General features: G+C 37.6%; 1 protein-coding gene across 2 annotated transcripts; it reads left to right on the top strand.

Moving 5' to 3' along the window:
* Nucleotides 1-2,844: 2,844 nt before the first annotated feature.
* Nucleotides 2,845-22,280, top strand: LOC100891593 (RNA polymerase II degradation factor 1). 2 transcript variants are annotated; one of them, XM_030997557.1, is made up of 3 exons: nucleotides 2,845-3,215; nucleotides 16,698-16,818; nucleotides 18,360-22,280. In XM_030997557.1, the coding sequence occupies exon 3, from the start codon at nucleotides 18,483-18,485 to the stop codon at nucleotides 22,206-22,208; it is 3,726 nt and encodes a 1,241-aa protein (XP_030853417.1). In that variant the 5' UTR covers nucleotides 2,845-3,215; nucleotides 16,698-16,818; nucleotides 18,360-18,482; the 3' UTR covers nucleotides 22,209-22,280. The 2 variants fall into 2 exon arrangements, with proteins under 2 accessions (XP_030853417.1, XP_030853418.1); XM_030997558.1 differs by lacking the exon at nucleotides 16,698-16,818.
* The last annotated feature ends 4,435 nt before the right edge of the window (nucleotides 22,281-26,715 follow it).

Raw genomic sequence — 26,715 nt, 5'->3', positions numbered from 1 at the left:
GAAGCTTTTACGTTTCATTAAATCATTAGAGAAAGAAGACGATTCGTTGTACCGTTCTCGACTCTTAATCCTCGTCTGAATTCAGTCCCTCCCCCCCCCCTCCCGCGCGAAGCGCGGAAGCTTTTACGTTTCATTAAATCATTCGAAAGAAGACGATTCGTTGTACAGTTCTCGACTCTTAATCCTCGTCCAAATTCAGGTCCCCCCCCCCCCCCCCCCGCGAAGCGCGGAAGTTTTTAATTTTCATTAAATCATTAGAGAAAGAAGACGATTCGTTGGACCGTTCTCGAAAAATAATCCTCGTCAGAATATAGTTTCCCCTCCATCCCGCGCGAAGCGCGGAAGCTTTTACGTTTCATTAATTTATTAAAGATTCGTATTACCGTTCTCGCCTCTGAATCCTCGTCTGAATTCATTCCCCCCCCCCCCCTCCCGCGCGAAGCGCGGAAGCCTTTACGTTTCATTAAAGCATTCGAAAGAAGACGATCCGTTTTACAGTTCTCGACTCTTAATCATCGTCCGAATTCAGGTCCCCCCCCCCCTTCCCGCGCGAAGCGCGGAAGCTTTTAAGTTTCATAAGATTATGAGAGAAAGAAGACGATTGGCTGTACAGTTCTCGACTCTTAATCCTCGTCTGAATTCAGTTCCCCCATCCCGCGCTAAGCGCGGAAGCTTTTACGTTTCATTAAATCATTCGAAAGAAGACGATTCGTTGTACAGTTCTCGACTCTTAATCATCGTCCGAATTCAGGTCCCCCTCCCCCCTCCCCCCTTCCCGTGCAAAGCGCGGAAGCTTTTAGATTTCATAATGTTATGAGAGAAAGAAGACGATTGGCTGTACAGTTCTCGACTCTAAATCCTCGTCTGAATTCAGGTTACCCCCTGCCGCGCGAAGCGCGGAAGTTTTTAATTTTCATTAACTCATTAGAGAAAGAAGACGATTCGTTGTACCGTTCACGAAAAATAATCCTCGTCGGAATATAGTTTCCCCTCCATCCCGCGCAAAGCGCGGAGGCTTTTACGTTTCATTAAATCATTAAAGATTCGTATTACCGTTCTCGCCGCTGAAGCTTTGACGTTTCACAAGATTATGAGAGAAAGAAGACGATTCGCTGTACCGTTCTCGATTCTTAATCCTTGTCTGAATTCAGTTCCCCCCCCCCCTCCCCTCCTGAGCGAAGCTTTGGCGTTTCATTAAATTATTAGAGAAAGAAGACGATGCGTTGTACCGTTGTCTATACTCTTAATCCTTTTTTAAATGTGTTCTTTGTCTGCTCTTTTTTCTTCCTACGTCCTCTTCCGATTTGGGGGGACCGCCCCCCCCCCCCCCCCCTGGCTACGCGCCTGCGGTCAGATAAACACATTTTGATACCTTGTCCGACCCCGCAAGCATTTAGGGGCCAGCCTTAGGGCCCCTGGTGGGTTCCAGGGGGCGAAGCCCCCCCCCCCCCCAAATCAGGGGTTTTAGGCATTAAATTACCGTCAGATGAGCATCTAAGGGCCCGCCGTAGGGTCCTAGGTGGAATCCAGGGGCAGAGCCCCCGCCCCGGGAGCGAAATTTTTATTCCCAAACAGGTTTGCAATTTCTTATATTTCCGTTCTTCTCAATGGCGTATACGTCATTAGCAGCTTGGAAAGAGGTCACAAGCAATTAGACTTTGATTTTTTATTGCTTTGCCTCACTATTTATAAAGGCAAAAATACGGAATAAACTGTGACTTGAACCCATGACTCTAAGATTGTATTACGCTCACCTTACCGATTGAGCCAACGATGGGTTGATGAAAAGTGATTCTGCATGATTTATATAACGCTATCACTCACCCTAACGATTACGTCATTGCTAATGACGTAACATATCAGCCAATCAGATGACCGGAAATATTAGCATTGGCAAACCTGTTTGGGAAAAAAAAATTAGCCCCCCGGGAGCTTAGGGGTTCTAGGCATTTAATCACGGTCAGATGAGCATAATATGCCTTATTAATTTTTAACAATGGCAGTTAACTATTGTTTCTTTCTTGCTCTCATTCTATTTTATTTCTCTTCAATATACTTTTTCAAAAAAGTGGGGGGGGGGGGGGGGGGGGGAGAGGGAGCTCGAGGCTCCCGATCCCCGCCCCACCTCGGGCCTGACATGTAGGAATCTCAAGAATCATATTTCTTGCCTGGCTGTAAATTTAGTAATTTTTTGTCATTCTCCAACAAACACATACAAACGTATTTACTCAAAAGTGAGGAAAAATCTCGGAATTATGTCATTTCTTTCCCTTTCCTTCCTTCTCTCTTATTTTTTTTTATTGGGGGGGGGGGGGGGTCAACAGCCTGGGAGGCAAGGCCCTTTCGACCCCCCCCCCCCCGATCTCCTTCTTCCCCCTTTTCTTTTTTTCTTTCTCTTCTTTCTTTCCCTTCTCTCCTCTTTCCCTTTCCCTTCTTTTCCTTTCTTCTCTTTCTCTTTTTTTTTTTTTTTTTTTTTTTTTTGGGGGGGGGGGGGGGCCAAGGCCCGCTCGGCCCCCCCCCTGGATCCGCGCCTGCTCTCGATCGATTAATCAGGTCGGGACATCTCGGCCCAGTTTTTCCAGCTGGGCCGAGTAGTCCCGTGGGCCGAGTTAGCCCGGATTCATTTATATATATGATGTCAAATCGTCTTATAACTTGCAAACTCTACTATTTTCAAACAAAATATATATAATAATAATTCTTAAGTTAATTTGAGGATAATTCATATTTCAATTTATCAGTTAATACCTCATCAAATTTATTTATTCTTGTTACAGACTGCTTTAAAGAATTGCAACGACACGTCACGCATCGCAGAAGCGTCATGCATATACATCGAAACAATCGACAACACAACACCACCAACAACTCGCACGAATGCCACGAGTTCTACGCATTAAAACTGCTTGTTTTACTCAATTTAGGACTGAAATAAAGTGAAATCTGTGTTAGCATTTCACAGGGTATTAAGCAGGACCACGACATAGCACCATATCTTCTCTTCGGTCTAGAAACGATTCCTTGAACTTTGAAGAAGAGTGTGCAGAGCTCAGCGAATCAAAACTCGACATTGAGATCCAGGCCACTTGCATATAAATATATATTCATTGCATCATCTCCGTCTCAAGTGTGCTGTTTTTGATTCCTGAATGGATGAAACTGAAACTAACTTGTTGAGGGCTATCTAGACTGCAGTAAAGACCTTCAAGATTATGGTAATTTGTCTAATTATATCTTTTATCTTTTTAATTTTAAACAAAACATTATTCACTAGCAGTCCTGGCAGTATGCTTAGTAATTAGACGGAAATAATCGTCTGGTATGGGGAATACCGGTACCCCAGTTTCACGGTTACAAGAGTATGCGGCGACATACATGTAGGCACCATTTTAGATTTGCAAGTAAATATTGTGAGTATCTTTCATTTTATGCAGCATGCAAGGCGCAAGTGTCGATATGATGTGAGCGCGCATGTCGGGTAGCGATGTAACAATGCATGCTCTTCTGAAAATATTGATGACGCAATGTTTACTCGCAAATTAAAAGGCGGCATTAACCGCGAAGGGGCGTCAATGAAATTTGTCATGCTACCCCATTCGTAGACGGGAACTCTCGCTGCACGCACGATTAACTATCCGATTTTTGAGAGCACTAAAGATGCTTTCCTAGTACAGCACCAAGTTCAGCCTACACGGCACCGTAGTGGCCAATGTTCCAATGTCCTAGACTTGGTTTTCACAGCTAATGAACATGCTATTGCAGATATTACAACCTCTGCCAGTCTTGGCAGAAGTGATCATTATACATTGATTTTTGACATGAAAATAAGAGGCCAAGGCGCCAAAACTGGAGAAACAAGATACATTTATGATAAAGCAGACTATGATACTATGTATGATAAGATTATGGAAATTGATTGGAATAATGAATTTCGGGAGATGTCCATGGAAAAATCATGGTCTTTCTTCAAAACTACACTGTTAGACATCTGTAATCGTTATACACCAAAGAAAACACTAAACGTAGGTCAGAGGAAAAAACATTGGATGAACAGAGAGACTCTGGAAGTGGTTAGAGAAAAACATAGACATTTCAGAAAGTGGCAAGAGATGAGAAGCGAAAAAAATCGGGAAAAGTATTCTAGTGCAGAAATTGAACAGCAAAGACGTTGTTATAGTAGATCCAGCAACCACGCAAGGTGGCAGTGTAGGAAGGCGGTGAGTTCATATGAGAAATATATAGCCTCAGGAGTTAAGAAGAATGCAAGAGCCTTCTGGTCATATGTAAACTCAAAAATAACAACTCGGGAAAGTGTCTGTAATTTAACCAAACCTGATGGGAGTAAAACGGAAACGGATCAGGAAAAGGCTGAGGTTTTGCAAGATTTCTTCTCTTCAGTTTTCACCCAGGAAGATTTACAAGATATCCCTCTCCCTTTAGATGTTGAATTTGACACTCCACTAGACGACATACAGATTACGTCAGGAGATGTGTATGAACTACTGCGTAGACTTAAGCCTAATAAATCTCCGGGGCCTGACAAAATACATCCCCGTCTACTAAAAGAACTAGCAGATGTGTTAGCTCTACCGATTTCTTTGCTGTTCCAAAAGAGTCTTGAAAGTAAACAGTTACCCCAGGACTGGAAATCTGCAAATGTTACCCCGATTTTCAAGAAAGGTAACAAAAGTGATAGTAAAAATTATAGGCCAGTTAGTCTAACAAGCATTATTTGTAAAATGATGGAGAATCTTGTGCGTAAGCAATTGCTTGACCATCTTATGACGAATGATTTGATTTCAGTTCACCAGCATGGGTTCGTAGTTGGTCGTTCTTGCATCACCAATCTTTTAGAGGTGTTGGACCAGTGGACACAGATTTTGGATGATGGAGGCACAGTAGATGCCATATATTTGGACTTCATGAAGGCGTTCGATACGGTGCCTCACCACCGGCTGCTTCTCAAATTAGAATCGTATGGAGTTCGTGGGAATGTACTTGCTTGGTTAGAGTCTTTTCTGAGTGGACGGCAGCAAAGAGTAGTGGTCAGAGGCAAGCAGTCTAAGTGGGGCAGAGTCCTGAGTGGAGTGCCGCAGGGCAGTGTGTTGGGTCCATGTTTATTTTTGCTATTTGTCAATGACCTTCCAAAAGTTGTCAGCTCAAATATTTCAATGTTTGCAGATGACACTAAGTTGTATGTCCGTGCTGATACTGCAGATTTAAGAAAGCAACTTCAAGAGGATCTGTCACGGATGGAAGAATGGGCTGAGAAATGGCAGCTTTGCTTTCATCCTGATAAGTGTACTGTTTTAAGGCTTGGGAAGTTACCGGCAGAAGCCTCTACAGACTATTGTATGAAAAAGGGGACAGACTCTGTAACACTATCTGTTACAAATGTAGAAAAGGACCTAGGTGTCCTAGTAGATTCACAACTATCATTTAAAGATCACGTTTCCCAAACAGTTCTCAAAGCGAATCGAGTACTTGGAGTTATCCGTAGGACATTTATGTACCTAAATACTGATACTATGCCGTTTTTGTTTAAAGGCCTCGTTAGGCCCATTTTAGAATATGGACAAATCGCATGGTCCCCATACAGATTAGGAGAACAGAGGATGTTGGAAAGCGTACAAAGACGTGCAACAAAGATTATTCCTGGCCTTAGAAATTTAACATACCAGGAGCGCTTGACCAAACTCAAACTACCAACTCTTGTTCACAGGCGTAAAAGGGGGGACATGATCGATGTGTATAAGTACGTGAATGGCTTGTACACTGTGCAAGAGATGCCTTTTAAGATGAGTACAGAAGATAGAACTCGAGGTCACTCTAGAAAACTTGAAAAGAAATATTCAAGGCTAGATATAAGAAAATACTTTTTTAGCAATAGAGTCGTGGAACTGTGGAACGGTCTCCCAGAAAACGTTGTGGCAGCTGGGTCGGTAAACTCTTTTAAGAATAGACTTGATAGTCACTGGTCAAAGAGTGTACCGGTAAGCCTGCTGTATGAGCCGGTCTAGGTGTTGTCTATTGTCTCATGTTATCACACAACCTCCTCCCTCCATAAATAGCAGTAATCACGGAAGAATCCTGGATCGATGAACAGGCTTAGACCTACAACATCGTGTATTAAAGTAAGTAGTAAGTAAGTAAAAAATTGCTCTATGCTTTTCTTTATCTAGACCAAATAGTTTGAGATAAAAATGAAGATTGGGAAAAAAATTAATCTAATTTTCATTTACTATTAGTAGTATAGATCACATGTAAAACTCATTGTAAAAAATGTAAAGCTTAAAAATATAATAATGAGGACTAACAGCTAAAAATTTGTCAGTTTTCTTGCAACTCAGGAAATGTACTGCGCTTGATGAGATTGGTAATCACACACAAACTGCATTTCCTAACCTTTGATACCTCCCCTCACTAAATTATAGGATTTACTTCAGTCTCGGATATGGAGCCCAGGGCAGCGTCTCACGAAACCGTCAATAGTGCAAGTTCACCGACATCCCATTGAAATGCGTGAATTAAGTTTAACACACGTTTGAATGCGATGTCAGTGAACTTGTACTTATGACGGTTTCATGAAACGCTGCCCCGATATTTGTCCTGCGGTAATCATGCACCTGCTCAATAACCTCTCCGTGAATAGAAATGTGTTCATAATCTGGTGTTGGATTTCAATCAATGGAAGTCTGTAAATATTTCCTTAGTTTTTGGTGCATTTAACCTAAATTCTAAAATGTGAGGTCCAAGAAGGGAATATCATATGAAGAGAACAAAGTAAAGTCTAAAGACAGTCAAGACTGTGTACAAGTTGTCATGCAGTCCCACATTATCGCTGTATGCCTATACATGTACATTGTACACACAAGTACACAACAACTTGTAAGACTCTCTCTCACTCTCTCTATTTTTTCAAACAAACAGTTTTGTAAAAATTCTTCTTCTTCTTCTGTAGAAGTACAGGCCACCTTGTTGGCGTATCTTTGTACTCTGTACTCTATACCCAGCACAACAGATGGATGTACATGTGATCCACATTCATGAATATTGTGAAAATTGTCACTGAGTTCAACAAACATTTCTGAGTCATACATGTACATCTCTGCCAGAAAACAACTGCCCGAATTCATAAATTACGAAATTGCAGTCATGACTGTTATTTTTGTGAATTTCTCAATTTATAGGGGTACAAAAATTCCTGACTAAATATGTACATGGCATTGAGATTCATGTATTTTTTACATATAGTTGTAGTTTTGTCATGAATTTGCATATTTCATATTTTTACATGATCGGGTACCACCTTACAAAGCAGCTTACATGTACATGTAGAATTGATAGGCCTGTCGTTATCACCTTGAGATTGCCAAATAACCCGCAACTTTAACTATCCCAATCGCAAATTTCCAGCTAATTTGTGTCTTCATCAGCCCGCAGTTGCAATTACCGGTAGCGGGATATTTGGTTTGAGAGAATCATCCCAAGATATCTTGGGCTAGTTTGCAAAATATCCCGCTATTTGTCCGGTTTTCACCAGCCCGAGGACTCGCACTATGCGCGAAGGCTGAGCGAAATATCTCAAGCTAATTTTACGAGCTTGAGATTTAGAGTTTTGAGTCCGAGTCTTGAGCTGATGAAGACGCGTTTTGTAACTTCGGGCTTATTTCCCAAATCAGAAATAGCGGGCTATTTAGCAATCTCAAGCCAATGAAGACATACCTATAGAGTGGTGAAGTGTGACGTCATCAAAAATCTATTTTTAGAATTTCTCAATTTTTTCCTAACCATTTGGAGCCACAGCATATAACATTGAGTTCCTATAGGAAATATATTCATTCAGATGGTCATATCTCAGCCAATACTTAACATATTCAATTGGTTTTTCGACATTTGGACATTATTTTTGATGCTCTTTCGGAAAACGAAGAAAACAATGAGAAACTCTCAAAATAGATTTTTACAACTTCAGTACTCTATATTACAATCAGAACTTGAATGGAAGAATACAGATGCGTGCAAATTCACACAGGAACAATGTTGAGAATGCTGATCACTTGAAAGATTTGTTACATTTGGCAGTGTGCCACCAGTCAGTGTGGGGAATTTTGTTTGAGGCCAGAAGAAGATCCTGTATAACGGTTGTGTGGTTGACTGCTGACTTTCTTGGTGTAGACAAGTTCAAACATATTTTTGTCTCGTTCAGGAAGAAATAGGCGGGGCCAATGAGAGCTTGTTTTCTTATAAATAAAATACATGTAGGTAGCAATAACAAGTGCACCTTGTGTGCTCCTGGTCTAAAACCTACGAAACAGCTTGGGTAAGCTCCAGATTTGACAGTATTACTAGTGAGTTTCTAATATTTTTGTATGGCATTGGACTGAAACATTGTTGAATGGTGTTTCCAGATTTCTTTTGAAAATTTTGAACTCGATCAGGTTGAACAATAATGTTTCAAGGTATAATCAGGCTGCTTTTGTGTTTGATCGTTCAGACGTTCACTACATGTATGTATGGAGTTTGGACAAACTATTTTCTTAGTTTGCATAAAACTGTAAGTGTAACCTGGCCGTCTAAGACATATTTGAAGAATATAGTGGTAAGTTGTAATAATGATATACAGTATGTACGTGGTCGTGTGCTTGATATGCCCTGTATGACTACTATTGTGCAACATAAACATCAGTATTAACAAACTACTCTTTATAAATGCTAGGGTGCTTACATTTTTGGAGAGTGCAATATTATAATTTGGCTGCCAATAGTCTATGGAATAATAAATCCAAGGAAAAGTGTGTAATGCAGCACACGGTCAGCTTATTTTTCACTGTAATTTGGATAAGCCCAATTATTTCCTCCATTTAATGGGCTAGTTTATCTCAGGAAACTACCCGCAAACAATCATTTAATGATGTGAGCAACCTGCTTTACTACCGGTAATTGTACGCAGAGGTGACAGGAATTGTTTTTAAAGGTATAGACCAGTTCTGGTCATGCGATTGCATCGTGAAAGAAACGTTGTGGAATCGATCAGAAAAGGTTGAACATCTAGCATATAAGTATTGGTGTGTACTACAAGGTTGTGGAATCATCAAAATGATAAAAAATTTGGCCCAGTCTTGGTAAAGTTACAAGCATTGTACACAGAAAGATGTATATAGGACTACCCTATATCTATCCAGTCCAGATAGATATAATAATTTACCAAATATATCAATTACCTGGTAGTAGGCGGTTTCCCGGCAAAATTTGTATCATCGTGTATTAGTCAAAACATATATTCTTTCACATGATTGGTAATAAGAGCTTCCATTTCATCTTTTGAAATGGAGGGGTTTCCAAATCTGGTCTTTACCTAGTGACTTCTGTTCATTCAATCTGCAGTGTCTGCCCTTTAGTGTATGGTAATGAAATGTGTAATTGCTGGTATCAGCTAGTGGAAACATACTGTACATGAGATTCTAAAAAGAACACTAAACTCTGCTGTGATTGTGTAAAATACATGTAGAAGTACATTGACAATGACAAGTGTTGCAACTCAATAGAATTGATGGATGGATGTTTCTTTCATGGGGACCTATAGTGACGAGGTGAATGTTCCATCAACCTGTTATTAATCAATGAACTTCAATACGTGAAATCCAGTATGCATACATTATTTGTTGCAATGTTGGGCAAGCACTTAGCAATTAGCCTTCTGGTTGTCAAGAACAAATATTGTTTAAAAAGTGTGCATACTACATGTATTTGAATACATTAGTAAACTGATCTATGAGATCGGTCAATTATTTCTGCAAAAATTGTTTAATTCATATAGCGGAGTATTTTTTCTGTGTATTTTCCACTTTATTTAATCATTCAAGATAATAAATGCCATAAATTGAGCAAATCCAATAGCATGTTAGTCAAAAGACAGGTTCACAAGACAGTCCATTAATTAGCTTTAAAGGTAATACAAAGTTTTAGGAAATTTGGAAATTTGGATGGATAGTGATTCTTTGCAATTTTGATATAATTGGATGCCCCTGTGGATGTATTATAAGCACTAGAAAATTTAGCCCTGAAAACACTTCTGCTTTCGAGAAAAATTTAATTATAAAAATTTACCGGTGCTCCCGGTAAATTTTGATAAATTTCAAATAGCGCCTATAAGGCCATACAATGGTAGCTGCGACAATGAAAATCTCAGAATATGTAGTTTTTATATACAATTTCCAAACGGGAATAGATAATAGGTATTTTAGTCAAGAAACCTTGTTTTATAGCTAAATTAATATCTTGACCTTGAGAGGGAGCTATACAACATGAAGAGTTATTTATTTACAATTTCATAACTTCAGACTTGCAATTTCAACCGTGAGATCGATCACTGAATATTTAAGGATCGCATATGCTTCCAATATGTTCATTTGAACCAAATTCATGAACCATACCAAAACTTTAAGTTTCTTTTAAGTTTCAGTCGTGGTTTTAAACGTTGAAGCTACATGTACATGTATCTTGGCCTTGCATGCAGACGCACTCGACACTTGTGGTTACAAAACTGTAAGTTTTATATTACTCACAATTGCACAAACCACAAGCAATCTTGAAAGCAATCATGAGCAATTTCGGTTTCCTTAGAATCAAAAAGGCAATAAAATTAATGCACAGTTATCACCTTTCAGGCTCCCAACAGACGATTTTATCATAATTTCACCATCGACTGAGATTGTGTTGCAATTTCTAATAGTACTTTGAGCTGTTCTCAAACTTCCTGTGGTTACCGTTAGTCATGTCCTCAGTGTATGTGTGGGAAATCTTGCTGGAAAAAATATAAATGCAAATATTTCTAGTTTCCTGCATGCACAGCTAACAACTGTACAGTTAACCACTAAATTATTCATACCCTTTAAGTTTTGACTTTTTTTAAGCATGTGAAAAATTGATTTATCAGTTCAGTTCAGTTCATTTATTTCAATCATAAAACCATAACATAATATATATACAAAAGTAACATGAAACAATCATAATCTTATAATATTGGAATTAAGAAATTGGAGACTAAAAAGGAAGTTTGAAAAACTTGTAAGTAAAATAGTCCCCTGACATAAATAATAAATAACGAGATTACATGGTTGTATACGTTACGACAATAATAACAATATATAAATAATATACTACACATTATAGATACACACACACACACACACGCACACACACGCACACACATGCATGGTACATTGCAAGAAAAAGAAAGAGTTAAGGGAAATAAGAAGAGACCAACTGTCTCTTCAATAGAACTTTAAAGGATGATATAGTTGTGCATAATGTTAGCTTATCAGTTAAATCATTCCAAATCCGGGGACCATTATGTCTAAAAGAGTAAAGCATTAACTGGGTAGAGACCTTTGGATAATGATATTTGATACAGGAACGAGTATTATACGAATGAACAGATTTATTAAGGATAAACATTTGACAAACTCTTTTAGGTACATAATTATTATAAACATTATACATCATAATAGCACTTTGAATTTTATGTACAGTATATCATAAATATTGAGTGTTCTTAAGCGAAAAAAACAGGGGACGTGAATGAGCTTGATAATGGGAGTTTGTACAAATTCTTAAAGCTTTCTTTTGAAGTTTATGGAGAGGTTCTAGTTTAGTTGTTCCCACACCGGCCCAGGTGATATTACAGTAATGTAAGTAAGGCAAAATTAAACAATTATACAACATAAACAATACTTTTTCAGGCAGAAATACACGTAATTTACAAAGAACACCAATGTTTTTAGATATTTTGTTAGTTATATACAATCGATGATCCTGAAAAGATAAAGTATCATCCAAAAGGATACCAAGAAATTTAACAGAAGAGGACACGTTTAAATTTATATTGTTTATAAATATTTGTACATCATTGATATTGCAAGGATTAGTTTTATTATGAAAATAAAGTACACTTGTTTTGTCATAATTTATAATCAATTCATTAGCATTAAACCATTCAACAACCTTTTCTAATTCTTTATTTACTTCTGACATTAATTTATCAAAATCATTATGAGATGCAATCAGGTTTGTGTCGTCAGCAAATAAGACAAAATGAAAAAAGATGAAGCAGAACTAAGGTCATTTATGTAAATTAAAAATAGGAGAGGACCCAGCATGGAGCCCTGTGGGACTCCATACTGGATCCTCTCTCTGTCAGAAATAAAGCTGTTGTATGATGTGAATTGAATACGATCACTTAAATAGTCCCTGAACCATTCCCAAGCAATACCGCGTATACCAAAATGTTTTAATTTAGTGAGGAGAATATCATGGTTAATAACATCGAAAGCTTTCGACAAATCAAGAAACAAGCCTAATGTATGCAATTTATTATCTAATTTATTGAGTATGTAATCATGAAGGTCAATTAGAGCATGTCCACATGATGAGTTTTTTCTAAAACCATATTGAGAAACAGTCAGAAGATTATTTTTATTAATATGATTAAAGAGCCTATTATAAATTAATTTCTCCAGTATCTTAGAAAAACAGGGGAGTAATGTTATTGGTCGATAGTTAGAGAATATGTGGGGATCACCTTTTTTAAATATGGGTATGATTTTTCCTACTTTAAAATTCTTGGGAACTTTTCCTGACAAGAAGGAAAGATTACATATAAAAACAATAGGTTTGACAATGAAATGTATAACATGTTTTATAATGAACTGACTTATTCCTTCAAAATCTGTGCTCTTGGTTGAATTGAGCAATTTGACAATATTCAAAACTTCTGTTACATTGGTAGGATGAAAAAATATTGATTTGCTACAAGGATCTCGTAAAAATGAACTAAAATTGCATTTCGGTTTCTGAATATGTTGAGATTTTAGTTTTGTAGCAATACTAGAAAAATAAGAATTAAATTCATTTACAATCAATTGACGATCAGTTAACTTGTCCTTATCTTTAAGAAAATAATTAGGAAATTGGCATTTTCTTCTCTTTCCTAATAAATCATTAATAACTTCCCAAGTTTTAGACATATTATTCCTATTCTTCTGTAATAAATCACAAAAATATTTTTTTCTTACAGACTGTAGGATTGAGTTTAATTTATTTCTAAATTTTTTATATTTACATTCATTGCTGTCGTTTCTTTTCTTACAAAATGTTTTATATAATCTATACTTTTTATTAATCTTTTTTAACAGTGAAGGGGTTATCCAAGGTTTTCGTGGCAGTTTTCTTTCCTTCACTTTACGAACAACAAAGTTATGATCATACACAGTTTTAAATATATTTAAAAATGAATTATAGGCCTCATCTACATCACAAGAAAAAAATACTTCATTCCATTCTAAAACAGATAAATCTCTCTGAAATGAACTTAAACTTAGAGGATCCGTTTTCCTTATGTGGAAAAATGACGATGGTCTATGACAAGGACTAATAGAGAGGTTGGTTATTTGGAAAATAGGTAGATGGTCCGTTATATCACTATAGAAAATACCAGAGTGAATGTCTTTAGTGACTACATTTGTCAAGATATTATCGATCAAAGTGACAGACTTCTTACAAATTCTTGTAGGTTTGTCAATTAATGGGCGAAATGAGTTGTTATACATAATATTTACAAAATCATCAATGCATTGAAGCGAATTATATTTAAGTAGATCAATGTTATAATCTCCCATTATATAAACTGATTTATTTTCTAAAGATATTTTTTCAAGACAAGCATTCATGTTCTCATTGAAATCACAAATGGGTTTATTAAGGTCTCTGTAAATTATACCAACAATTATGTTTTTACAATTATCCAATATGATTTCAATAAAAAGATATTCACAGAGAGTTTCAGGTAAATAAATATCATCTCGAACTTTAGCATCAAATAATTCATTAACCAGGAGTGCAACCCCTCCACCTCTCCTACCTCGTCTGTCATTATGATAAAATGTGTAACCATCCCTATTAAATAATAACATTGTGTTATCGTGAATCCAGGTTTCACTAAAACCATATATAGAAAATTTTAAGTTAAGTTGACTAATAAACTGATCAATAGCGTCAAAATTTTTATTCAAACTTCTAGAATTAAAGTGGAGAATGCTAAATTTTTGTTTATAGTTATTAATTAAATCTTGGTTCACATTAAAATCAACAGGTAGCCAGTACTTAATGGGATTATTAGATGTGAAAAAATTATCATCTGGATCAATATCATTAAGCGACCCATTTTCATCTGTATCAAGCCTTGTCGAAAACATATCAAAGTTCATATCATTATTAGTAATATCATATTGCACTTCAGAAAACATACATTTAAACTCTATATCATTTACTTGATTGAAAGGAAATACATGCTGAAATATATCCATACAGTTTCAATAACAATCACACTTCATGCACACATTCACGCACACCAAAATAAGAAATACAAATTACAAAATAGCAGATATAGCAAGTTAACACAAAAATATAATGAAAAAAGAAATACAATTAACTCAAAGTGAGAGGAGTAGGTCATTAACCTAGGATGTAATTCAAAATAGAAAAAAATTAGACTTACATAAAATTTTGGAAAATATTGATGACATGTCTTTTTTTCAAGATATCAAATAGGCAACTTCAAGAAAGACTTGTAATTTAACTTCATGAAGGTAGAATAAAATGTTCTTCATCATTTCATCAGTTTTCATATGTTTTCAATGTCTTTCACGGAAAAAATCCGCTTCTTCATTGTTTTATTGTCCCCAGTTTTGATGGATACAAGTATGCGTCCATCCATTGACCATGCCGACTCTATCTTGCTTTCAGGTTTCCAGCTAGCTTTTTGGGCCTCCCACAGAATAGATCCCGATTTATGTTTCTTAAGAATGCGACATCATTAAAGATTATATCTAGAAGTATTCAAAAAAGCCCCAATTCAACCAGTCCACCTTTCATTCTTGAATTGTAAATGCAAAAACACAAAAACATCACATTTACAAGGGGTATGAATAATTTAATTGGTAACAGTATGTTGAAGAGAAACATTTTTTTCTTCTCGATTCCATAAAAAAATCCTGGTTTCTTGTCCTCTCTCACTTCCTTGTTTCTCTTTGTTAAAGTCCATGCTTCTGTTTGGTTATAAGATAACTCAGTTCTGACTTCTGAATGCAGTATATAGAAACTTGGTTAAAGATAAAGTCATGTGATTGCATGCATTGTGGAAGAAACGTTCTGGAATCGATCAGAAAAGGTTGATCATCTAGCATTATTGGTGTGTACTGCAAGGTTCTGGAATCACAAAATGATAACAAATTTGGCCCAGTCTTGGTAAAGTTACAAGCACTGTACACAGAAAGATGTATATGGGACTACACGACACGTGCGTTACATGTATATCTATCAGGTCCAAATAGATGTAATAATGTTATGTACCAAATACATGTATATCAATTAGTAGGCGGTTTCTCAGCAAAATTTGTATGATCACGTATTAGTAAAAACATTTCATTTTTTGAGAAGGTGGCATTTTCAAAACTGGTCTATACCTTTAAGCAAATGATAATGAATGAGAAGGAGATGATGATCTGTCAATATCAGCATGCGTGCATGTTTATCTACTTGCTAGTAGGCCTACTGTCATTCTTACTTCCTAATAGTTAAATAAAAACAATATGACATCCTTTCAGGATGTATGCTGGTGTTCAGTTACAGTACACCAGGGTCACATTATCCTTCAACAACAGAGTAGGACATATAAGTGGCAGATCCAGGATTTTTTCAATCAAGGGGACGCCAAGTTGTTTTGGTGTGTGTGCAAGCTTCTTTAAATCGCCTGAAAATATAGGGGCACCACAAAAACTTGCATGGTACGCAGCCAAATTTTGATTGCAAAAGGCAGGAGCTCATGTACGGGCCGGGGTAACCTCACCAGTCGTAAGGACCGCTATTCATTAAGTGTAACTTCCTATACGTGAAGGACCGCTATTCATAAAATGCAAAGGGGGTCACTACTCATAAGGGCATAAGGACTGTTTTTCTTAAGGACCGCTATTCATAATATGAGATGAGGGTTGCTATTCATAGTTCACATCGAGGGTCAATACTCTATAAGGACCGCTATTCATAATGAGGGTCGCTATTCATTTTCTATTTGCTATTCATCTTCTGGTATTATGAATAGCGACCCCCTTCTCATATGATGAATAAGGTAGCGACCCTCTTCTTCGATTGTGAATAATGACCCTTTTCTCAAATTATGAATAGTGGTCCTTATGAATAGCGAGCAGACCCGCTCATACCGCCTGGAAATACAGGTTAAAACAAGTTAACAAAATTGTGAACGGATTTTGGATGTATTATGAACCATGTTATTCAACAGTTATCACCCTTTATTTTGTTGGTGCTTGCATGTACTACTCCTGAAGAAAAAAAAAAAAAATTAAATTTTTTAAATCAAAGTTATTTGATATTGATGGAGACGACTGCTGCCACAACGAAAAAAAATGTACATACTTATAAGTGGAAGATTGATGCAATGTGAGAGAGATCAGTTTAATTTGAAACAAGATTTGGTATGAATTGAAATTAAAGTCATAAATTTCATAAATAAACAATGTTATACTGTACAGATTGTTAATTTTGTTCTTCTTTTCATGATGTATTTTCAAAATGATTTTCTGATGATTTGTTTTATTTTATTTATTTTTTGTTTCATATAGATATCAGTGTTGTTAAGAGTATCCTGCTTCTGGTCTTAAGATGTCTAGAGCCTGATCGTAAAAGTTCAACTACTCAAAACAAGAGAAGTCATATACTTTGGTTTCTACAGTGTCGTTAGAGGTAATTAAATATAAATTTAGCTTGTGGTTTTAATTTTACATTGAGATTATCTTGTAATTAAGGACCATGCAAATGCACTAGTGGTTTCAGAAACCTCAAGTTTACTCAAAGTTTTAAACCGCAAGTGATCTTTATACTTTATGGTTAAAGGTAATACAAAGTTTTGGTATGGGATTATGAATTTGATTCAAATAAACATATTGGAAGAATATGCAATCCTACAATATATAGTTTATGTTGTATAGCTCCCTCTCAAGCTCAAGATATTAAATAAGCTATAAAACTATATTTTTTGACTAAAATTGACCGATTAGCTATTCCTGTTTGGAAATTATATATCACAACTACATATTCTGAGATTTTCCTGGCCGCAGCTACCATTGTAGGGCCGTAGGCGCTATTTGAAATTACCAAAATTTACCGGGAGCACCGGTAAATTTTTATATTCATTTTTTCTCAAAAGCTTAACAGTGCATAAATCAATTATGAAATGTGGGAGGAAAATGTCAACACATACATTATCAACCTGACACGTGGAGGATTTCTGTTATACAAAGAAATGGGCAATCCATTAGATTGGGGAAATCCCACTTCGTATTGTGAATAGTTGTTGTAATAAAAGTATCCATGAGCGATTTAAGTTTCCTTAGAGACCCAGCGTAGCACAGGAAGCCATATGTGTTGTTTTAGGGCTGTTGATATGCCTGTTCATTCATTTTCGATGATCATGTGATATCAAGCTGTGTTTGGTTCAGGTCATGAACTCCAGAGGTGCTTTGGATCATTATTGCCTGATATTGATACTGAAATTAAATGTAATGCTTTCAGTCTTTTTCCAAATCACGTTCTCTTGGTCCATAGAATATTCTTGATTATATCCAACTTGTGGGCGGGGGGAGGGGGGGGGTGTGTTTTGACACTTGTCAACATTTGAGGTGTTGAGTTAGAAAATATGCTTTGATCAAATAGCTTTAAATACTATATATAGTATGGATATTTGCTGTTTCACTAGCATCTCAGATTTGTAAAAATGGAAACATTGTTAAACAATGCCTTTAAAGGCATAATTTAACAATGTTAAATCTGAGATGCATGGCCCTACGTGTTATCAGTGTCTGTGATATGGTGTAATATTGAAGCCCTAAAAAAATATTGCGCTTCAAAATGATCATAAAGTGTCTCAAAAAGTAAAAAGTCTTTGAGTCACGGGTTTTACTCATTTTCCCCAATAGACTGCAGTGTTATAAAAACCGTTAAGTAAACAAAATGTAATTTCGATTTCTAATCATAATCTTGATAGTCAGACAGGCGATCAGCTTTTAAAAGTCATGGGATTCCTGACTGACCTAAAGGTCTATAATTATGATTGCAGCATGAGCTAAATCCAGGATTTTGTTTCAGAATCTGAGTCAATGTTACCGAGTCACTTTAAGAAAAGATTCATCTTTTGAATCTATAGTTTGTCAATCAAGTGTGTTTTAAAACAAAATTAACGTCTGACCCCCATCAATATGTGTTGTTTTTTGTCTCTCTTTTTGCAGATATTGGCAAATGAGACTTGGAGGAATTACCTGACGAAACATCATTCATCATCCTCTGGCAGGTTCTAGCAGGAAAATACTGTCCTTCTGTGGACACCCGGACACCACAACCATCTAAGGGAAATGGTGCAGAGAGACGATCACCGGATGATTCATCCGGATGATCACATCCGCCACAACGATGAAACCTTCCAATACCAAGGAACACTGCCTATGGAACTGGTCACAAAGTTTGTTGATGAGAACCAACCCCGAATTGCATTCTTGAAGGGTTTTATTGCCGTGGGGAAAACTAGAACAAGCAAGGAGTTTGCACGTCTACTGGCCGAACGATTTCGAGGACAGAGGAACAGAGCAAAGGTGCACACATTTCTGTTTGATTTAAGGCATAAATCTGTAGAGACCTTGCTTAGTGATATCCTTAGAGTCTTTAAAGACAAAGTACAAGGATGGAATTATGGTAACATAGAAAATGTAGATCAGCTCAGTAGTGCCTTTGAAAAGGAAACGGACCGGGTATTCATACTTGTGCTAGACAATGTTGATAGAGTACATGACAAAGAACGGCCTAACATTCTAGAGTTCGTTCAAGAATTGGTGTCCGGAACGGGCAATGTGCACCTGGTCGTAACTGGCAGAACTGATGTGAGTCTAGTCAGAAATCCTACCCAGGTCATGAAGCATCACATGAAGCCGTTGGAGCAGAAGTACGCCAAGGAGTTGCTGAAGGAGACATCGGGTAATCCAGAGGGCTTTGACAAGTATGCAGACAACATTGTCGACCTGGTGGGCGGGTTACCATTAGCTCTGATGATTGCAGGAAATGAGATGAATAAAAAGTCCACCCAACTGCCATACACACCAGAGGAGTTTGTAGCCCTCATGACAGACTCTTTATCTCTATCCCTTGATCTTGAGAATGTCCCTACGGAAGATAGAATAATCAGCAGGGTAACTGACATTGTCAAGGAAAATTGGACTGTGTTGAAGAAGTTGGTCATTGCTTTGGACTACCCACAGATGTTTGATACGGAGGACTTAAAAGAAGCTATGGTTGCTACAAGCGGCTCTTCTGTGTGTGATTGGCAAATCAAACGGACCTTGATACTTGTGCTGAGAAGATCGGTATACGGGTTAAACGGAGAGAGCGGCAGTGCGGACAGTCTTGAATCTGCACCTCTCCTGATTGAAGTCTTGAAGGAAACGTTCTGCCAGATGACCTGCAAGGATGGCTTTCTCAAGGACTTCAACAAGTGTCTTAAGAACATGCTCGATGACACAAGCGATCTGATGCGGTCGGGAGCAAAAGAGCTTCGTCAAGCTGAACTTCACTTACTGAGGAATCAGAAAGGTCCTAAGGTCACACCTCAGGAGGTACAAGAGCTGCGGACCAATGTCATCACGAAAGCTTATGAGTTCCTAGGCACAGTGGAAGTCGATGCTAAGATGTGTACAAACTTTCAGACTCAATGTATTCAAATTCAAAATAAATGGGAAAGGGAAGAAGCACACAAGGTCCCACCACGAGTCGGAATTCAGGAGACTAGCCCTGATCAGAAAGAACGGCCTGTAATATGTTGCAGAAGCCCTCTAAAAATACCATCTGAGGGCTTGAAGAAAGATTTAGAAGCCTATGTCTCCCCAACGACTCCACAGAACATTGTACTACCCAGTATGAAAGACATAAACCAGGCAAATGATTCTTCAAAGACTACCATGATAGAAGCAGAGAATGACAGTAGTTCAGAGGTTACCAAAACGGCTGATGTAACAAATCCACAGAAGGAAGAAAATGGAGACATAGAACATGGAGACATAGAACATAGTGCGAGAGAATCAAAAGGGTTAGATGAAATTACATCAAACAGTACTGGTAACAAAACCCTCTACGGACAAGCTGTCAGTCAAGATTCATCATGCGATTGCAAAACGGTAGTCAAAGAAGAAAGCTCTACGTCAGATGTCAAGGTGACTCAAGACAACAACATGTCTACAGCCTTCAAGTCTCAACGTAATGATCACACAAAGAGCATCCCTTCCAATGTGTCTACAGATGATAGTAGCCTTTCAATTGATCTTTGCAAAACCTGTGACAAGTCCATGTCTCTTGATGCGCTAAGTCTACCTGGTTCCCTTCATTCTCCTGACTGCCGGGAACCAACCCAGGAGAGTGTTTCTTCGCAGGTTACCTACTCTGCCTTGCCGACACTTCCTGACCACCATGTCCTTACCAGTTCTCCAAATCTAGAAAGGAAAGAAGGGGATGATCGACAACATATCGACAACAGCATTTCTCCAACTGGGATGTCAACAAAAGAAGCTGTGGAATCAGAATTTGATTGGGAGCATGGAGACAATGAAGAAGTAGGAGAGTCAACAGAAGAAGCGATTGCGGACAAGAAACCTTGCAATGCAGTGACTCAGGCTGACAGAAAGAAAGATCATCCTAGAGGTGAGACAAAGCGTGAAGTTAGGAAGCCTCCGCAGCTGCCTGGAGTTCAGACAACCATCGTGACCACCAGTACCACAGCCACAGAGACGACTACCACCAAAGGAACACCAGCTGATGGTCCTCGGCAGTCTCATCCCAAGATTAGGAGAAACGAGACCAGGGGTCAAGGTATCCTTGGGTCTACTCCATCATCATCATCATCATCATCCTCATCGTCGTCATTGCATTCTCCTGCTTACCCCCAAGATCCCAGGTTCCCAGCTCATTACAATCCAGTACTAGACCAGAACACCTCCTTTCCACCACCGATGGACAGAAGATGTGTTTATGGCAACCAAGGAGTACGAGAACAATGCCAGATGCTACCAGGTCCTATTCTGCCACCAAATGTCCAAGGGGGAAGCTACCATGGTCCACCTTACAAGGGAGGTTCAGTCCCCTACAATCAGTTTGGAAGAGAGTACAATGATCTCCATTATCAAGAATCATACTACAATGGCTCGGACAATACCCCTACATCCCAATTCACAAAGAACTCTGGAAAGTTCTCTCAGGCTCATGATCATGAGCCAGCTTTCTTGAGTGATGGATCATATCCATCTTCAGACTTTCAGCCACAAGGACCCATGTACGGATACCCTCAGACCAATGGACCTCCTTTCCAAAGCCATGTCTCTACTCCACCTCCGAGACTTCAGACACAGTCATCTTCCAACAGTTTTTCTCAAGCATGTGGGCCACCTCATCATAGCAATGTTTCATCTCCAACTTCAAGCTTTCTGCCCCAAGGACCCTCATGCAAGTTCCCACAGGCTTATGTGCCCCCTTTCCCCGACCATGGCTCTACTATACCTCCAAGCTTCCAGACACAGTCATTCTCTGACGGATTTTCTCAAGCTCGAGGACCACCCCTCATGAGCAATGTATCGTCTCCTTCATCAAGCTTTCGACCTCGGGGACCACCGTCATTGAATGCCCCAAGTCTCCCAGGCTCCTTGAGAACTAATGGGTTTTATACACCTCCAAGGCACATGAATGGCCCACCAAATCGACCTTACCAAAGAGACTATGGTCATGATCAACATGGACAACATCAACAGGGACAACATCAACAGGGACAACATCAACAGGGACAACATCAACAGGGACAACATCAACAGGGACAACATCAACAGAGACAACATCAACAGGGACAACATCAACAGGGACAGTATCAACAGGGACAACACCAACAGAGACAACATCAGCAGGGACAACATCAACAGAGACAACATCAACAGGGACAACATCAACAGGGACACCATCAACAGGGACACCATCAACAGGGACAACATCAACAGGGACAGTATCAACAACAACCTAGATATGGCTATCAAAGAAATTGTCATTACTATTAAAACAAAGACACATTCAGAGCTGCCAACCATTCCGTTTTTGCCGGAATTCATGTACTCCGTTTTTTCCTCCGAATTACGGTATTACGTTTTTTCTTCATAAAATACTCTTTTTTTTTTTTTTTTTTTTTTTTTTTTTACATTCCACACGTCAAACAACTGCCCTAAAAATGGTGATTTGATCACAAATTCAATAGAAAACTAATTTTAAAACATACTTGAAATTATACTTGAACAGAAAAATATTCTCATAAAGAATGAAATGCCGATAATACCAAAATTACCACACAAAAAATACCTGCTTGTATGGAAAAAGCAGCATTAGAAATGAACATTTCTGCATTGGAAGTGTGTCGCGCGTGCGTGGTTGTAAGTTTTTTTTGCTTGAAATTCCTTTTTTTGCAATCATGATTCCTTTTTTTAGGTCGCACAAGGTTGGCAGCTCTGCACATTTGCAAGGTTCGAGTAATAGTAATCTAATCACATTCACTGACACATACATGTTGCAGAGGTGAGGATTCTCAGATACTGATTACCCACGCTTAATATACACTTAAAATGGGGGATTTTGTTTTGACAATTTAAAAGAATCATAGAGATTGAAAGATAAATCTTGGTTGGATAGTGTTTAGAGATTTGGATGGCACATTTTGATATGTATAGATTATTTTTGCTTCTCCTCAATTAGTTGATAATTGATACAATACCCTCAGGATCCATACTTGTCTATGCCTATCATGCAGTGAACAGAACTTAGCTATGGAGAGATCAAAACAAGATCTGGGTCCTGTTTCATAAAACTTCTTATCAATAACCAGTTACAATGACTGTTATAAGCTACTGAAATCGTGGGATTTGATTGGCTGAGAGCAAATTTGTCATAGAAATTCAGCATTTGTTATTGATAATGAGTTTTATGAAACAGGGCCTTGATGATCGAAGAAGTTGGAGGCACTTGGCTGCCAACCCCGGCCTTGAGAAGACAACCGATGATTGATTGATTGATTGATTAATTTATTGATTGATCTATGCTTTTGATACGGATGATGAGTTGTATATTGAGTATTGCATTGTCATCATTCATTGGCAGACCATTTTAACGATAATACATGATAAAACCTTTCAATGATTTTTTGCTTGGCTTCATTTTTCAATTTTCTAGAAGCCCTAATTTTCAGGAAGCCCCAGACATTGAATTGAATTTTATTGAATTGAAATTAATTGAAATGAAATCTAGAGACAATATATCTGTCATTAAGCTGTGGTTTTTTGCAGATAGATCAAGTGTTCAAAACTATAATCGGAGTAAACTTCAAATGTTGATAATATGATGAACTCCCTTAACATATCTTTATATCTTGTTTTACTGCTTGACGTGACATGTACTGTTAAATATGTCTGGGCAACTATTGGAAGCGGAACTTATCTCCATAGAATATATATGTGGTAAAAAAAGAAGAATGGATCCTACACACAGGTCCTTCTGTGGAGAATATGACCATGCTGTGTAGAATATGACCGTGCAGTTTATTTTCTTCTCCTTACTAATATTTACTTCTTCTTTTTCATTTTTCCTACAGTGCGTATAGAGACTTTGACGAATGTATTATGCGCTTTATAAGAACTGGGGGGGCGTTTCTTAAAGCTGTTCGTAAAGTTATGCATGACTTTACGTAAGACTTGTATATGAAAAGCCAAATGGGGTGCTCAATCATTATTGATTATTATTTATTAAATTGAACTGTGCAGATGTAGATTAACATTCTTATTATAACAAACATTTTTAATGCAAAGTGTATTTTTTGCCATAATTTAATTGAGGTTATTGGAAATATCAGAAAAACTTTTGGCATCCTATATGGCACTTCATATACAAGCTGTTCGTAAAGTCATGCGTAACTTTACGAATAGCTTTATGAAACACTCCCCAGTATTATTATTATTATTCAGAGATGCCAGTCTTCAGGCTTTTGCCTGATTTCAGGCCCGGACAACTTCCCATTTCAGGTTTTTTCAGGCATTATATTGTACAACACATATGGGGCTTTAACGTGTTCTGGCTTCTTTTCAGGCCCAGTGAGTAAAACTGACTGGCATCCCTGATTATTATTACCGGTATGTGTTAAGATAAATTATGTCTGATAATTTGTGAGGTTAATGTAGGAGAAATACAGGTACTGAATCATTGAGGATCTTCTGAATGGATCTATGTTAGAATTGAAATAATTGCATACCGGTATATTGTTTTCTCTTACTTCTTACTGCCATCTTGTTGGAGGCTATGACAAGAAGAACATTTCAAATGATTATAGGAGGTATATACGTATCTCACAAAGAATATATGGAATAACTATTGTGCCATTTATGTACTGTAGTACATTGACCTCCATTCCGTCTTTGCTGTTGACCTCTTTTCGCTGAATTTTAGAATGCTTTCAGAAGAACTCTTTTCTGTAATCTTATTTAATCTGACTATGCATCACTGCTTCCGATGTACCCATGTACGTGTAGGCATTTAATCGGGCATATGTATATATAGAAACATAATAGACCTTAGGTCAATTTAGGTACATATATACGGTATGTATGTATGTATAATTCCAAGCAGAATCTAGACTTTCTTCTATGTGTACTGTATGTGTGTGGGTGTGTACATATGTACATGTATATAGGCCTGTATACCACTACTACTACTACTACTAATAATAATGATATCAATAGTATTATGGTGTAGTGGTATAGTCAATGAATGCTAACTGGCACTGCCTGTATGAAAATAATTTTTGTTATTGTACTTAATCTTTGTCATTATGATCTCATTATTACATGTTATTACCTATTTTGTTTCCTGTCATTTTGATGTTTGCTTTTACTATTGTACAGAACCTGTAATTCGGCTTTCGAGCCGCAATTGATTTTTATTTCAATAAACCATTACTACTACTACTACTACTTTTCTTTGTATAAATCAGTAGCAGATGAGTTTATAAGATACATGTAGGCCTACATGTAGTCATTAGATGTTAAAGTTAACTATGAATACTGGGTTAATGATATTTTGCATTCAGTAATCAGTGATTAATGACAGCTACAAAAGTTTGCCACTCTACAAGTTTTATTTGTGACGTTGCTGATCATTTGTTTTCTACCATTTTAATGTTTAATGTTCAATGTTTAAGAATGCCGTCTCTGAAGAATTATGTTGTCTTGTGTGGAAACTGCTTTTATAGTTTTATTGATGTACTTTTTTAAATGTAAATTGGGTTACCGTTTTACCAGTGCACATTGATGTAAATACATGTGTTTGTATACATGTAGTTTTTTTAATAGACAAGGTTTGTTTACACTATACTATTTGTTAAATATTTGTATCAATACTATTTAATGTATTGATATGATGATAAGAGACTGATATATTTTCAAGTCCATTGTGGACATGTGACTTTGTAGCTTTAAACTACATTTCAATACACTTGAACTTTATTTTAGGGACAGAAGGTCTCATGTTCATTTTCTCAATTTTCTATTTTTCTATCTGAATACATGTAACATTTAATATTGCAAAAGCCCTTTTAATGGATTTTTTCGTGGAAAATTCATAATTAATGTCTTTACATTGATGCTTTCCTGTCGAGCATTGTATGATAAATTATTCCTGTAAAAGTGCTTAGAGGCATCGTAGATGTATAAGTATTGTTATTGGTTTGCTCGAATTGTATATTCAAATTTAATAGCTTTTTGTAAAAGAGCAATACATGTTATGATGGTATTTAACATGCAGGGGTATTCCGGGGAGGGGGGGGGGGGGGGGGTGGCACCCCTTTTCTCATTCAAGATTTGTGTCAGCAAATTTAATGTGGTTAATAAATTTATAAGGACACAGGCTTTTGTTGTGATTTTTTTTCTTGATACAAGGCTGAATGTATAGAATTAAGTTGAGTATTAACAAAGTGACAATTGAGACCTTGGCCTCTACTTATCTCTCTCTCTCTCTCTCTCTCTTTCCCTCTCTCTCTCTCTCTCACACCCTCCCCCCCTTCTCTCTCTCTCTCTCTTTCCCCCTCTCTCTCCCCCTCTCTCTCCCCCTCTATCTCTCTCTCTCCTGATCTAAGGACACAGGCTTTTGTTGTGATTTTTTTTCTTGATACAAGGCTGAATGTATAGAATTAAGTTGAGTATTAACAAAGTGACAATTGAGACCTTGGCCTCTACTTATCTCTCTCTCTCTCTCTCTCTCTTTCCCTCTCTCTCTCTCTCTCACACCCTCCCCCCCCCCCCTTCTCTCTCTCTCTCTCTTTCCCCCTCTCTCTCCCCCTCTCTCTCCCCCTCTATCTCTCTCTCTCCTGATCTATGTAAGTCAATTCTATCAAGTACTTAGCAATATATGTTGTGATATTGATCAATGACGGGTGCCTTCTTTATGAAATACATCACTATGGCGAAGATCATGTCTTCAGTCACCATATGTAAGATGTTGTTGTTCGCGTTGAGATGGCGCACTTCAACCTTA

The sequence above is a fragment of the Strongylocentrotus purpuratus genome, unplaced genomic scaffold (assembly GCF_000002235.5).
Source record: "Strongylocentrotus purpuratus isolate Spur 01 unplaced genomic scaffold, Spur_5.0 spur5_scaffold_4, whole genome shotgun sequence".
Classification (NCBI taxonomy): domain Eukaryota; kingdom Metazoa; phylum Echinodermata; class Echinoidea; order Camarodonta; family Strongylocentrotidae; genus Strongylocentrotus; species Strongylocentrotus purpuratus.
The sequence above is the reverse complement of the archived record's forward strand: the minus strand, read 5'-3'. Positions and strand labels throughout refer to the sequence as shown.

What these genes read in the sequence shown, in the direction of transcription:
- LOC100891593 (XM_030997558.1), top strand. Translation starts at nt 18,483, where the DNA reads ATGGTGCAGAGAGACGATCACCGGATGATTCATCCGGATGATCACATC.